General features: G+C 36.5%; 1 protein-coding gene across 4 annotated transcripts; it reads left to right on the top strand.

The window, feature by feature from the left end:
• Positions 1 to 6152: 6152 nt before the first annotated feature.
• LOC125654994 (mucin-2-like) lies at positions 6153 to 16246 on the top strand. 4 transcript variants are annotated; one of them, XM_048885103.2, is made up of 7 exons: positions 6153 to 6296; positions 6867 to 6983; positions 8148 to 8200; positions 8499 to 9431; positions 10020 to 10122; positions 13491 to 13569; positions 14401 to 16246. In XM_048885103.2, the coding sequence occupies exons 3-7, from the start codon at positions 8161 to 8163 to the stop codon at positions 14653 to 14655; spliced, it is 1410 nt and encodes a 469-aa protein (XP_048741060.2). In that variant the 5' UTR covers positions 6153 to 6296; positions 6867 to 6983; positions 8148 to 8160; the 3' UTR covers positions 14656 to 16246. The 4 variants fall into 4 exon arrangements, with proteins under 4 accessions (XP_048741060.2, XP_048741058.2, XP_048741059.2 ...); XM_048885101.2 differs by having other exon boundaries at positions 6157 to 6296; positions 6656 to 6983; XM_048885102.2 differs by lacking the exon at positions 6153 to 6296 and having other exon boundaries at positions 6590 to 6983.
• The last annotated feature ends 765 nt before the right edge of the window (positions 16247 to 17011 follow it).

The raw sequence follows: 17011 nt of genomic DNA, 5'->3' as shown, positions 1-17011 counted from the left end.
AATATTGACTGGACTGACTATTGTGACTAGAACCGACTGTGACTAGAATATTGACTGGACTTACTATTGTGACTAGAACCGACTGTGACTAGAATATTGACTGGGCTGACTATTGTGACTAGAACCGACTGTGATGAGAATATTGACTGGGCTGACTATTATGACTAGAACCGAATGTGACTAGAATATTGACTGTACTGACTATCGTGACTAGAACCGACTGTGACTAGAATATTGACTGGGCTGACTATTATGTCTAGAACCGACTGTGACTAGAATATTGACTGGGTTGACTATCATGACTAGAACCGACTGTGACTAGAATATTGACTGGGCTGACTATCATGACCAGAACCGACTGTGACTACAATATTGACTGGACTTACTATTGTGACTAGAACCGACTGTGACTAGGATATTGACTGGGCTGACTATTGTGACTAGAACGGACTGTCACTAGAATATTGACTGGGCTTACTATTCTGACTAGATCCAACTGTGACTAGAATATTGACTGGGCTGACTATTATCACTAGAACCGACTGTGACTAGAATATTGAGTGGGCTGACTATTATAACTAGAACCGACTGTGACTAGAATATTGACTGGGCTGACTATTATGACTAGAACCGACTGTGACTAGAATATTGACTGGGCTGACTATTATGACTAGAACCGATTGTGACTAGAATATTGACTGGGCTGACTATCATGACTAGAACCGACTGTGACTAGAATATTGACTGGACTGACTATTATGACTAGAACCGACTGTGACTAGAGTATTGACTGGGCTGACTATTATGACTAGAACCGACTGTGACTAGAATATTGACTGGACTTACTATTGTGACTAGAACCGACTGTGACTAGGATATTGACTGGACTGACTATTATGACTAGAACCGACTGTGACTAGAGTATTGACTGGGCTGACTATTATGACTAGATCCGACTGTGACTAGAATATTGACTGGGCTGACTTATAACTAGAACCGACTGTGACTAGAATATTAACTGGGCTGAATATCATGACTAGAACCGACGGTGACTAGAATATTGACTGGGCTGACTATTATGACTAGAACCGTATGTGACTAGAATATTGACTGGACTGACTATTATGACTAGAACCGACTGAGACTAGAATATTGACTGGGCTGACTATTGTGACTAGAACCTACTGTGACTAGAATATTGACTGGGCTGACTATTATGACTAGAACCGAATGTGACTAGAATATTGACTGTACTGACTATCGTGACTAGAACTGACTGTGACTAGAATATTGACTGGGTTGACTATTATGACTAGAACCGACGGTGACTAGAATATTGACTAGGCTGACTATCATGACTAGAACCGACTGTGACTAGAATATTGACTGGGTTGACTATTATGACTAGAACCGTATGTGACTAAAATATTGTCTGGGCTGACTATTAAGATAACGAATTTAAAAACATTGTACAATTTATTTGACACCATATGGAAGTCTTAAGTCTGCACCTGCCATTTTATATTTTACTCGAGGTTGCCTAAATGACGAAAATGGTATTCGACCCTCATAAACCATACAATGTAAAACATTTTTTTATAATCTATCTTATATTAAATGTTTTCTTGATTGAATGAAATATTTGTTTTATAATTTCTTTGAAACTATGGTATGTCTTATCATTTTTAATCATCAAAATACCGTTTTGTAAACTCATACGTTTTACCGATTGTACAGTAATTAGACATACCATTCGTTACATCACGACGAAGGGACGATATAAATTAAGTGAGTGACATGAGTGAGTAAACATATTACGGTGAGTTAGTATGCTAAGTTTGGGTTCATTTCGTGAACATGGACTTATCACGAAAATGCGATTTTGCCTGATTTTTATGTGGAACCATACTTAATTACATATATTTTTATATACATATTTGTTTTGTTTCAAATTTGTATTCTTATTAAGAGTTATCGGACTTGACTATACCGTTGTTGGCCACATGTACCCCGGTACATACCAGTACCTCTAGTTCCAGCTTATTGTGAACACAACACATGTGTTTCATCAGTCTCGTTTTAAAAAGTCGGCATTTCGCAAATTTTGTGGTCGTTGTAATGATCTAGTTTGCCAGTACAACCAATCACTGGGTCAAATGCTGTCTGGCATGTTTTATACCGATTGTTAGGTCGTTCTTGGCACACTGATTTTGTCACGGATAACTCTATTTACCTGAACAAGACATAGGGTTCACGGTGGGTGTGACCGGTCGACAGGGGAAGCTTACTCCTCCTAGGCACCTGCTCCCACCTCTGGTATGTCCAGAGGTCCTTGTTTGCCCATCTCTTTATTTTGTATTCTTTATAGGAGTTATGAGATTGATCACTGTTTGTTATCTTCACCTTTCATTGAAGTCAAGATATATGCTCTAGGCTATTATAGAGACTGTAGAATGTCAACTTCACCTATTTAACAAAGTTGTACCTGTTTTACTTAAGGATGTTATGAAGGGGAACGAAATGTAATTGAACTTTTTTTTCTGCAAACTATTTTAAATTTTAAAAGCTCAACTTCGAATTATACGATCTATGGAAAAACTGGGCGTTTTCCGATGTACATCAAGGTTTACAAGAGACTGACTACATACTGGATAAAATTGTTATGTCCAGAAAATAACATTGTTTGTATTATCTATAGATTTTTTTGTATTCAATATAAAGATGGAAAATAAAATTGTTTGTATTATCTATAGATATTTTTGTACGCAATATAAAGATGGATTTAAAACCCCATGGATTGACTGCATTCAAAGAATTTTAAACATGTGTAGACTTCCAAATATTTGGAATGAGCAAGAGTATGTTGTAAATATTAAATGGTTATCTGCAACAGTAAATCAGATATTGAAAGATCAATTTATTCAGATGTGATCTTCTTATGTTAATGACTCTTCCAAGAGTCAGGGTAATATTAAATCCTTATTCAATATCCAGCTCATATAATCTGACGGTTATAAATCTTGTGTCACTAAAAGGAAAAGGAAAAAAATGCAAAGGTAAGTGATTTCAGATAAATGCCATTGATGATAGGCAAGATCAGCAGTAAAGATTAGAACATCTACCCGGGACGCTTTATTTCTTTGTAAAGGAAAGAGTTATTAGACAAAATCACCAGGCAGTACGTCAGTATACCACGCAGGAGCTGAAGCTAAGGTCAAGGTCATTGTACAGAATAGACAGAGATATGCGAGGCTCATATCTAGCGTAAGACTTCTTTGATAAGATTTAGACATTGTGTCAGCAAAATAATAAAAAAAAATAATCCTAAGACCTCTAAATCCTCAATCGTGGAGGAAGGGGCGAAGTTTGATCTTTCATTTCAAGTCATAAATAGGTTAAATTTTACATGTCCACTACAAATCACTTTTTCTAAAGAAAAGTGGGGCGCAGCCTATTTCTGTACATAACAAAAACCAACTTTGCATTAAATAATAAAATGGGCATACACCCTGTTGCTCACAATGGGCAGACCCCCTGTTGCTTAAAATGGGCAGATCCCCTGTTGCTTAAAATGGCAGGCCCCCTGTTGCTTAAAATGGAGAGATATCCTGTTGCTCAAAATGGGCAGACCCTCTGTTGCTTAAAATGGACAGACCCCCTTTTGCTTAAAATCGGCAAACCCCTTGTTGATTAAAATGGGCAGACCCCTGTTGCTTACAATTGGCTTACAATGGGCAGACCCCCTGTTGTTTTAAATGGGCAGACCCCCTGTTGCTTACAATGGGCAGACCCCCTGTTGCTTAAAATGGGCAGACTCCCTGTTGCTTAAAATGGAGAGACTCCCTGTTGTTTAAAATGGGCAGACCCCCTGTTGCTTAAAATGGACAGACCCCTGTTGCTTAAAATGGGTAGACCCCCTGTTGCTTAAAATGGGCAGACCCCCTGTTGGTTAAAATTGGCAGACCCCCTGTTGCTTACAATGGGCACAGACCGCCTGTTGCTTAAAATGGGCAGACCCCCTGTTGCTTACAATGGGCACAGACCCCTGTTGCTTACAATGGGCAGACCCCCTGTTGCTTAAAATGGGCAGACCCCCTGTTGCTACATATACGTACCTTATAGTTAAGTTTGTGTACGTCTGAGTAATTGCTGTGCCAGAAGAGCCATGGAATGTAAGTTGACTTACTCCAAATTAAACTTTTAAAAAATTGAATCAAACGCGAAAAATACATATTTTAACAGAAAGATTACGTTAGTACATCAGAGATATTGGTACCTGATGTACATTCAATCAGCAACAAGTCCACAACCTGAAACGATAAGTTATAATGAAGTACATGTGTTATTTTGCACATTTAATTTCACGCATATGATTTATGTGTTTCGTTATCGAAAATGTTGATACAAATAATGAAGAATTGCTGATATGCCAAAGACATCCTGATCCTGATCAAAAGTTTTTAAAGCAATACAAGCTCTAGATCTGAAAATTTCATTTTGTTGCAGGAATGTGCTAACTATTACGATAGTTTTGTATGTAACTTTCACAAACACGTACAAAGTAAATGACATGCCCTCATCCACCAAAATGTCGGTCATCTAATCTTTGTTTTCTCATCGATTCCTTTCTAACTTTTACTTTCCCTTTTTTACAAAATATCAGCTTAAAAATCACACCGATATCGTTAAAAGAATATCACATTTCGGAAAACGGAAACATGGTTCCGCCGTAATTTTACTTTTGATTGTGACGTAGAGCGATGCAATCTAATTAAAATTAGATCCTAAGATCCGCTCATCTACTTCCACTACACCTGTGTACCGATGGTACATGTAGATGAGCGGATCATAGGATCTAATTTTAATTAGATTGGGTTTTTCTCTCAGTTACACAGCATTCGGACAGAAACCCCGTGTGTTCCGACGATGATTTAGTGCTCGTGGTGCACTAAAGTACTAAGGTAGATAGTGCTTTATTCCTTGGCTCTTTCGCCTGTATTCTGTGGATTATTTCAAAATCTGAGTCTTAACTCTCGTCGAGAAGGGATGGTTTGGGTGGGGGGGGGGGGGGGGTTGGGGGGGGGGGGTTTGTGGGCTTTTTGTTTTTGATTTTGGTGTTGGGTTTTTTTGTTGTTGTTTTTTTTTTTGCACCATGTAACGCATGTTACTTCTGGTTTGTTTTGGAGTTATTGTGTAGTTTGTGGTTTTTTGTTTTTTTGTGGGGAGGGGGGGGGGCTGTCTTATCCTTTGCTGTGAGGTTAGTGCTAGTTAATTTGTATTTGTTCCTATTTTTATTTATTTAGTTTTCATTTCTACGAAATATTCTAAGTGTCCTGAAGAAGGCCGTCCCTAAAATTAGAAAAATTCATATTTTTATTTTTAGAGCTTTATATATCCTTATTTGTTTGCCTTCGCATTTCGCATCTACATTTAGATCTGTCACTTTGGTTGCTATAGTGCTTCACATATGATTTACTTTCTTTGTATATATATATATATATTTATTTATTTATTCATTTTATATATATATATATATATATATATATATATATATATATATATATATCAGGGGCGGATCCAGGAATTGCGGTTACGGGGGGCGCCACTTTATGAGGCAGTGGGTCCATAGCGAAGCTCCTGGGTTTTACAGATTTTATGGGGCTTGAAATATTTCTCCTATTTAGTCATTTGTACTATTTTCTATCATTTTGATAAGGTGAAATTAATAAAATGACACAAATTTTAAGGGGTTTTTGGAAGAAAAATTAAGTTCTCCCAATAAAGTAATTAAGAAATCAAAAGATTTTGTCATTTATTTCTCCTGGAGTGGAAGAAATTATTGTTTCTTTTATCGTTTAGTACATTTTCCGAAACAAGATACCGCGATTTAGTAAAGCTTTAGCGCTACAGCTTTACTAAACGTCTTCGTGTTTGATTTTTATTTTTTACCTATACTTTTACCGATCATTGCGAAAAGTAACTATTATCTATATCTATCTATATCTATATATATATATATATATATATATAGCATGTTATGTTTTAAATTATGTAAGAGTTGATTTCAAATTCAAATGCTGAGTGTACATGTTTTATGATCCTCTTAAATTTACGTCCAATACCCATACATTTCCATTCTCAGTGATCGTGTAGCGTGTGACAGTATGGCAAGAAAACCGTCGTTGTTGAAAGCGAGGTTTTAAACTTGCCCAGACGTTGGAGCGAGCCTAAGCGTGCATGCTAATTCGTGTAAGAAATTGGATCCGCCGGTCAACTCCAAGTAGGGGCAGTAGAAGGTATCTACTTTTACTGAATTTTACTTTTACTATATACAATGTATATATATATATATATATCCAAAATTGTATATAGATATATATATATATATATATATATATATATATATACATATATATATAGATATTACCTCATAAGATAAGAATACAATAATTGCCACTGATTAGTGCATCATGGAACAATGGGCAGACACACAAAAGTGATAAGATAATGAATCAGAAATGATGTGTTCTGTTTATTTTTCTTATATCGCTATATAAAAAATCCATCTTATTTACACGCGATACATATTCTGTTTAAACCGACTGTACACGCGTGCTTACCCGTCATTAGAACAGCGTATATTTTTTTTCTGTAGGTATCCGTCACATCTCGCTTTATCTACCTGGTTCGAGCAAGTTCCAGTGTTCCATTTAAATTCGCCGTTTAAATTTGATGCGTTTCGATCTGGAGGATTTTTCCCTTTTAAATTTTTGTAAACAGGTCACTGGTGTATTCATAAGTAAAAATTGAACACAGGGATATTTACTTCCTGCTTCCGTCACCTGTTTGTTTCCATGAGGTTTCAGGTAACGGTGAAGGCTGACATCAGAGCCTGGTAACGGGGATGTCTGATGACAAAGGTAGCTGAATTACCCCGGAGGCAATACCAGAGATGGAATAGCAGTTCACCATACATACACAAGGTTAGCATGTTTAGATTATCATTTCTGTATTTAGGGATTTGACACTTGTTTTCTGTTTTTCTTCCTCAGCCAGTAAGATGTTTCCTAGGATTTTAAGTATCTGATTCATTTCCATCCTTGTTTATAAAAAGATTTAGATTTAACATTTCGCGCATTTAATACATGTAATTGATTTAAAAGCAAAACCGTGCTGAAAAATCGCCTAGAAAAGTGACCTCATTTACAATATTTTGTACATGTGTACATGTAACGTTGTAAAAGCGGATTTACAGACAAAACCTATACAACACACAGTTTGATGTCGGATACGTAAGAATGGATACACAACTCTCACCAAACACTAAAACATGTTTATAAGAAACTCCCATGGAGGTATCGCATTGCACCCCAACACGGTAGGTTTTATACCACATGCATTATCTGTCCGTCTGATTTTGAATATTAAATATCTTTGTGCGGAAAGGAAAGAAAACAGGCAAGTAGGGACACACAAAACAAGATGGACGAAATGTATCATATCTTAAATGATATCAAATTTTTTTTTACGCTGCGTAGTACATTTAACAAAATTTTGAAAAGGAAAACAAATAACCCTTTCACAGGTTTTCAAAACAATAATATATGTTCATACATGTATTCATAAAGTAGAAATTGCATGCGCGAGGGATAAGAAGGACATCGAGACAATTACACACAAAAATATATTGCACCATCTTCTATTCTGAACATGATAAAAATTAACTTTTTTCATTGTTCGTTATTCATACGCCATATGATCACCAATCATTGAAACTAAATACATATATGATTGCATGTCTTTATTTCAGTCCGGTATATACTCACGCACTATAAGTATCTTCCTTTTTGACAGCAGTATCGTTAACAGGAACGATAACCCAGTAAAGCGTGTATCTGTATAGACACTGTGATCTCAGGTCAGCGTGATACAACATTGGATGACCCGTCACCTAAACAATGTCCGGAAAAGAAGATTATCACTGACGACGTGCTTAATTAATAACACATCCGATACAAACTTTTATGACTATTTCAGTAATTGCTATGACATATGACATATGGATACAAATTACTTCAACTCGATATGATTTCTTATTCCTCGGCTATATCAACATAGGGTTATACCATCATTTTCTTTATTTGCAGAGAATCTGACATCATGTGCGGATTTGCTGAAGTGATACAATTGACACTTTTAGGTAAAAATTTATTTCATATATTGATGTGATAACGATTGAAAAGCTCGCTTATCAGCAATACTACCAAATCAAATAAATTGATGTAATTGTTATCAAATGCTGATTTTGAAATACCTTTTGGTAAAATCGCGCAAAGAATATTTTAGCATTATCCTTTTACTTTTGTTTCAGTCAATAAAATTAATTTTGGGAAAGGGCCAATATAGGCCTGTTGCCCGATTCCTTTGAGTTTATCAATAAAATACATGTATGTTTAAATTGAATTAAAATTAATGAATGCGTATACTCTCTGCTCCAGTGTCTTCTTTATCATCATCCACAACATCCACAACAACAACCTCGCCATCATCTACAACTCAAATTCTACTCACATCGCCATCATTCCATAATACGACATCGTCTTCATCTAACACGGGCGCCAATGATGTCATCATCTCGTCCACACCGACAACATTATCACTGGAGTCTACCGCCGATTCAGATCGTACAACACTGTATATAGAGACAACTAGTTTGTCAGGTCAGAAAACAACAAATGAACAAACGTTCAACACAGAGAATGCAATGACAACAGACGAAGAAACAGTAGAATCCCTAATGACAACAGATGATTCTCATAGCAAAAACACCATACCAATGGAAACCTCCCCATCAACAACTACACATTCAACCTTAGCAGCACAGTCATCATTAGTAACGACCACAGAACCACCCTTGACAACAAAACCGTCGTCATTAGCAACGACCACAGAACTACCCTTGACAACAAAACCGTCGTCATTAGCAACAACCACAGAATCACCATCGACAGCAAAATCGTCGTCATTAGCAACGACCACAAAATCACCCTCGACAGCAAATCCGTCAGCATTAGCAACGACCACAGAACCACCCTTGACAACAAAATCGTCGTCATTAGCACCGATCACAGAACCACCCTTGACAACAACACCGTCGTCATTAGCAACAACTACAAAACCACCCTCGACAACAAAACCGATCGTGACAACATCAACTATGGAACCGACAACACTTTCGAAAGTTATCCCGACGGAATCGTCAACAACTGCATCATCATCATCATCATTATCGACGACAACAAGGGCATCTACTTCAACCGCTGTGACTACAGCATCGCCCACCGCAGGAATGACATCACAATCGACGTCACAGGTCACCACAACCAACATCTACGCAAATGAAATTGCTAGACTTAACTCGAACATTTCAGGTAAGACTTCGTTAAAGAGCGTCACAGGGTAGATATCATTCTCGCATACCTGGAATTCTGTCCACGTTTATCGTACGCGGAGGGGTACACGTAGACTGGTGTGTGAGGGTATAGGAATTAATCATTATTTAATTTGATGTGTGCATAGATACATGTAAAGCTGATAAACTTTACGAGAATCAGAAACTTACAATACTGAAATGCTGTTGATTAATTTTCAAAACTGCTTTCATATATTCTCTGAAACGTTTGCTGTATATTAAGTCATTTGTGGTTTACATTCATCTGAAAATCTAATGATGTCAACGTTTTATCATTAGTTTTGTATTTGGACACTTAGGTGGGTTTTTTTTGGGGGGGGGGGGGGGTTATGCTATGTTTTCTATTTGATTTGCATCACAAACTTTGAAATTATCTATGTTCAAGTAAAGTATACATCAACTTTTTGATAAGACTATCATCATTTTGTAGAGACATCTATTTTTTCCTTCTTCCCATTTTTATTCAATGTGCATGATGAAGTTAAGCTAATGGTGAATAGTATTTCTTTCCGCTGCAGTGTTTGACATATTGGACTTTCTTTGCCAGATTTGGATGGTAGCATTGCGTCACTACGAGTAGCGGTGGCGGTGTTGAGTGTGCTGTTAGCAATAGTCTTGGTTGTGTGTCTTCTTTTCTACATCAGGAAAAGGTTGGTTGCGTATTGTAGCACGTTTGATTTTAACCAAGGAATAAATACATGCATGTAGACTGTTTGTATTATAATAGAATCATGGTTTAAATCCTTTATTCGGCCCGGTGAAGCTAATTATGTAGAAATTATCGCGTTTCCATTGTTTTTACAAACTAGTACTCAAAATACAATCAGTGTAGAAATTTATCTTACAATATATTGGTTTTATTTTAAGTTCATTGATTGATTGAATATTGTTTAACGTCCCTCTCGAGAATTTTTCACTTATATAGAGACGTCGTCAGTGCTGGTGTAGGGCTGTGAAATTTAGGCCTATGTTCGACACTTACGGTCTTGGAGCAGGGAGGGATTTTTATCGTGCCACACCTGCTGTGAGACGGGGTATCGGTTTTTGCGGTCTCATCCGAAGGACCGTCCCATTTAGTCGCGACAAGCAAAGGGTACTGACGACCTTATCTAACCCGGACCCCCACGGGATCTCTCAAGCTGATAGAACACAGCAATTTATTGTGACACGCGTTTATTACTGACAAAACACTGCTAGATGTAAAAATATTTTATTGATTTAAAAGTATATAAATTATATAAATATTTTTTAACTCCTTCATGACATATTTTTGCAAAGTTATCATTCTATTTATTTGCAACAATGATCATAGTAGATTTAGTCTTTTTTCATCAGGTCAAAAAGTACATTTTACGAAAGAGTAAATAATATTGAATATAGGGACGATTATTGATATGATGTCATAATTTATAGGAAAACGTTTATCAATGCCGAGGAGAAAGATATTTAAGGTAGACCTATACTCTGCCTTAAATGGACTCAATCATGAAAACATTGCCTTTATAAGATAGATATATATTCCAGTAATAGATAAACATTGAAAAATATATATGTCAACATGCTAATTTCATTGTTATTGCTTCTCAAAAGTAAGTATCCCATCCACATTTAGAATATAACCTAGTTTGTCGACCAATCAGATTTCAAGAAGTTGTTCATTAAGTGGCTCACTTATTCATTAAGAATTCCCAACAGAGAGATATCACGTGACTGACTGTGATTGTCTATTTGAAAATAAATTTTATGACATTGTAAATGTTCCCAGCCAATGAAAAACTAGGTTACATTCTAAGCCAGTTAGAGTATATTAAGTGAAATCTTATTGGATAAGAAGGGGCTCGCTCACTAACGTTCGCTCCGCCCCTTCTTATCCATTAAGATTTCACTTAATATACTCTAACTTATACATAATCAGCGTTAATGAAAATGTATTCCTCCTTCTTATTTTTCTTAATATTTATTATTTTTCCAAAACAAATGGGCTGTAATAATCAACATAGACTATATACCCATTATTTAATGATATGTAATCATTTATTTTAATAAATTTGAATAACTATTTTCATAATGTACACTTTGTTAGCCCACACATATTAAAAGAAATACTGTTGAAAATGCCATTTGATGTCAATATTGGTCTTTTCCTCCAATTTTTATGGACTAAATCTTGAATAAATTGTTTCTAATTTACAGATTATTATCTCAGAAAAAGGATTTTCATAAGAAAAGCATATGTTGACGCATCATTTTAAAAGCTATAAGCTCTATAACAAGTACACCCCCCCCCCCAAAAAAAAATCTTGAATTTCCATTATCATATTTTCATACGACATGTGAAATTTGAGTATATTTACAGCATTGGATAATAATTTGAACTATGTTAAACTATAAGTATTATAGATACATGTGGGTTGCAATTAGATTTTATATTTTATCTGAAAACAAATCATTCTAGAAGATGGTATTCACAATGTGAATGTAAAACGAAAGTAACAAACTGAATTTTGATAGTTTTGCTATTATGATTAATGCATGTGTGTAATGTGTGTTATATCTTTTATCATGGGATCATTTGTATGTACATAAATTGGATATACGTACATGTACACCACTTACGCCGATCTATGTAGATGCAATCTCAATAAGGAACTACACTGTAATCGCATTATACAGATTCCGCCCCGATAATTTTGAAAAACAGGAGAGGGGATGAGGAAAAAATGACAAATTTATGACGGTCGGTGAAATAAAACAAATTATTTGCAGCCGTTCTTTGAAGCTTGCGACGTTCTTTGAAGCTTGCGTTAATATCTGCAACATTGGAGCAGCGAACATAACTACGACATCTGTGGTCACTGGAGCAGCGAAGTGTGAATTTTTATTTTTACACAAGCTTACCATGTATTTGTTCATGATAATTTGGATTCAACGGCTGCATAGTTTTGAATTAGCAGTTATTACGCTCGAGAATTTTTTACTCATATGGAGACGTCACCATTGCCGGTGAGGGACTGCAAAACTTAGGCCTATGCTCGACGCCGACGGTCTTTGAGTAGGGATTTTTAGCGTGCCACGCCTGCTGTGACACAGGGCCTCTGTTTTTGTGGTCTCATCCGAAGGACCGTCCCATTTAGTCGCCTCTTGCGACAAGCATGGGGTACTGAGGACATACTTTAACCCGGATCCTCACAAAAGAAATAATATTATTATTATGATGCTGGTGGAAATATGAATTGGTCCCCCTTTCCCATCCGTCTCTCCAACTTTCTGATGCCCGTGTAATTCCATATGTTGAACATGGATCATTGTAAAACTTTTACATACATGAATAGTCAATGTATCTCACGGACGCCCTCATCCGCCAAAATGTTGTCTGTTCTCCAACCGATTTTTATCTAAAGCTTGAATCATCTCTAGCTCCCCCCCCCCCTTTTTAAAAAAAATAATACATTGTACAAATTTTACCACAGCTGATAAGAACGCCTTGGAAGGAATTAATATCGGACAATCATATCGCCATGTAAAAAATCAAACTGATATCTTTGAAATACCACATTTCGGAAAACGGACGCGTGGTTCTGCATTTACATTTGCTTGTGACGTAGGCCGTGTATAGGTCTACTTTAAGAATTTTATTTCATTGTTTTGAACATGCTTATGGGTACATATGAACTACGGCGTTTCACGGCAGCATACTTCACAAAGCGCGCTAGCAGTTAATGCCCCACCATGATTTTAAAAATGAAATTTATTTCTTACATTTACCTTTTCCTTATATATTATATGTCACTTTCATTTCTGTTGGAAGTCTTGGTCGTTAAAGTAGACGTACTATATTTATTAAGATTCATACGCGCATTGTCCACAACTGAAAGTCCATTTTATGTGAAAATTGCTGTCATTACAATCTGTAAAGAATCAAAAGCATAAAGATTGGAAAGGTAAAAATTCAAAGTGGAGCTCTTTTTGGTGTATTTCAAATAGAAATGTGACCTCTTTTTTCGTTTTGCTTTTATAGAATGCGTCCTGTGAAATCTCCTTTCGACGCAGCACATGACAGTGAGAAAGCTGACGTAGGTAGAACAAAGGAAGACGTGGTGAGTTATGATGGCTAATGGACGGTGTGTTGAATTGCATTGAACAGTTTTCTTCTGTCTCGTGCATTCAAACTGTATTAAATCAAAAGCCACACACATCACACCCTTCATTTTTTACACACACACACACACATATATATATATATATATATATATATATATAAGCACTACTTTCCAACATCACCAGATACCTAGAAGTGTTTTTAAATCGAGGCTACTGACACGATGATAGTGCAGGGGTTTTAACAGTGTCGTTTAATATCAGCATTTCGCAAATTCTATGGTCGTTATAACAATCTAGTTTGTCAATACAACTTATCATTGGGTCAAATGCTGTCTGACTTGCTTCACACCAATTGTTAGGCCGTTCTTGGCACACTGAGTTTGACTACGGATAACTCCGTTTATATGATCAAGATATAGGGCTCCCGGCGGGTGTAACCTGTCGACAGGGGATGCTTACTCCTCCTAGGCACCTGATCCCACCTCTGGTATATTCAGGGGTTTCTATTTTGTTTTGCTTATAGGAGTTATGAGATTGATCACTGTTTGTTATCTTCACTTTTCATATATACTATTGGAAGGATATCAGATGGTCAAATTCATTTTATGCGTTACATTGGATCCTCATCATTTTAATCTGAATTTGTTTCTTATTTCGCTCGTGTCGGTAAGGGAGAAAATGTCCCAGTTTAAAAACTGGGCGCCACCAGATAACTGAAAAATTGTTGAGTGTGGCGGAAAACATCAATCAATCAAGTAACCAATGCTTCTTATCGAACAACTTGAGGTTTCTGCCTTCGATGACTTATTTCATTTCTCTACTTACAGGTCTCAAGAAGGCCATACTTCGATATCACACACAATCCGTATAGAGAAAGCACAGCTTCCATAGGACAAGACATTGGATCCGCTCCCCTCTCTAAAACCTTTAAACCTCGTGAGAATTCAGCGGAAGTAAAAAAAGACACATCACGTGATACAACGATGGAGGAAATACCGCTTCACGGTTTTACTTCCGCTCCCCCTAGTCAACATGTAGATATGTTCACACATGACGACGAGCTACATAATCAGGAAGTCTGAGATGCGCTATTTAAGTTGTATTCTGTCGGAATTTCCGTCTCCCATTGACTAATTTCGTTCCACTGAGTGTTATCCGATGTTATATGTAATGTGAAACATAATTACGTATTGAAAGTAGACGACTTCGCTTAATATGAGCAAGAAAATAATTTCCAACCATTGCTCCAAAAAATAATGATATTTTTTGGTACATATTTCCATATGTGTATGATTTCCATTTTACTCTTGCAAGTGCAGTATTTTGTATTCCATGTTTGTCTTCGGTATTTTGTTTATCTCTTCCACCTCCTTTCACTTTCTTCCAACATTGCTATTAGCTCAGTTTTTAACAAACTATTAATGGGCGATGATCAACCCCGCTTTATTACCTTGGATTTCTCATTGACTTCACATTCAACAGAGAGCATTGCAACTCTTGAACAATGCAGGCGTGCATTTGAATGTGATCTCTGTCATAAGGCTTTGACCTCTTATTTCTTGATTAACCTAGTACCCAATTAGGGATTTATTGATCATTCTTCATATTTGAAAACTATTTGGTGAGAAAATATTTTCATTCCCAATGTATTTACCGTTGATATTCTTTACTAGTTGTAATGATAGTTATTTCCTCATGAATGAGATAGAGTTGTGAACAATTGAGCGCATGGATCTTGATAGATATAAAGCGTCTATTTTAACAACTGGGAATTCTGACCAAAATGGAAGTAGAGTGTAAATATAAAATACATGAGAGTATACCCTGTATATTTATATTCAAAAATGATTTTTATTTTCTTAAATGTGAACTATGCATATTCAGACACTCTCAAATCATAATCCTATTGCTGGATTTGGTTGGTTTTTGACTCAACTATTTAGAATACCTTCAAATACACATCCATCTTTAAAAGACCTTGGCAATGCACACACGTTTTGAACTTGATCAGAAATCAAACGTCTCTGCATTCCGTGTTTAGCTCGCTTTGACCAAACTAAGAATTTCACATTAATAAAACCCCATAATAAAATTTGATGAGAACATAACAAGTCTGCCCATACAGTTTTACTTTCATTTTATTTACAGCAATTTATGATATTAACTTCAAACTTCTGGGATTTGTGTTTAGCTGGTTTGTGACCTATTTTTGAGTACGTGTCTGTTTGTGACCTATTTTTGAGTACTTGTCTGGTTTGTGACCTATTTTTGAGTACTTGTCTGGTTTGTGACCTATTTTTGAGTACTTGTCTGGTTTGTGACCTATTTTTTTAAGTACTTGTCTGGTTTGTGACCTATTTTTGAGTACTTGTCTGGTTTGTGGCCTATTTTTGAGTACTTCTCTGGTTTGTGACCTATTGTTGAGTACTATTGTGTACTTGTTGACCACTTTCGCATGCAGTATCACTTTGATTGGCAGATAGAGCACGGAAAAGGGTTGATGTCCACTAACCCTCTAGACCACACCTTCCTAGGATTTGTGCCGTGTTTACAATACAAATAATATGATGCAAGTACGATTTTGTTTTTTATATAATTCATAGTTTGTAATCGTTTTTCTAGAGTTTCACATACGTTGAATTAAAACATACACTGTGTGACAAGTAAATGCAACAGGCATTCTTATATTTTTGTACATGATATTTGATCCAAACACGCCTGTTGTGATTCACCTCGACTGTCGCTTTTGATAACCGGATTGGTTGAATCTATAGAAGAAATTCCATATGGTCTTATGACCGTTAGGGCATATATGCTCTTAATCAACAGTTAATGGAAATTAAGGCATTCCCAAATTCACTCAATTCATAAATGTAAGTAGGGATCAGAAAATCAAGGCAGGGAATTTAGGGGCCTTCTCGAGGCCTTACAAAGGTATAAGACAAAGTCATGGACATCCACTACCATCTACCGTATAAGTGCTTGCATACAGACATGTCAATTTGAAGGGGGGGGGGGGGGGGGCGATTGGCTCTCCTTGATCTAAATCGTACTCATACTCCAAAGTGAAGATTATAAAACTTTTATAAAATCATTCTCACACTCAAAAGAAGTATATATATATGCTTAAGATTTTCCGAGTATGTTTTGAAGCTTGCTCGGAATTGTACTCAAAACAAATATGGTTGAGTTTGAGTATGAATACCGTAAAAGTTGTATAATTTTCAGTCCAGGGAAAGGCCACCCCCAGTAGACAGCGGATACTGTCCAGGCAAAATAAGGACCCTGATATTGTCAAACTTAGCAAGAGGACAATTCCACCAGAAGAGGCCGCCAAAGTCGGAGAGCGCTGCTACACTAAAGGCGGGTTCATTATGCGAAAATGGTGACCACCTGATGCACCCCCGGATGAAATATAGTGATTTGTTCACCAGATCA

Source organism: Ostrea edulis, chromosome 7 (assembly GCF_947568905.1).
Source record: "Ostrea edulis chromosome 7, xbOstEdul1.1, whole genome shotgun sequence".
Lineage (NCBI taxonomy): Eukaryota > Metazoa > Mollusca > Bivalvia > Ostreida > Ostreidae > Ostrea > Ostrea edulis.
The sequence above is the reverse complement of the archived record's forward strand: the minus strand, read 5'-3'. Positions and strand labels throughout refer to the sequence as shown.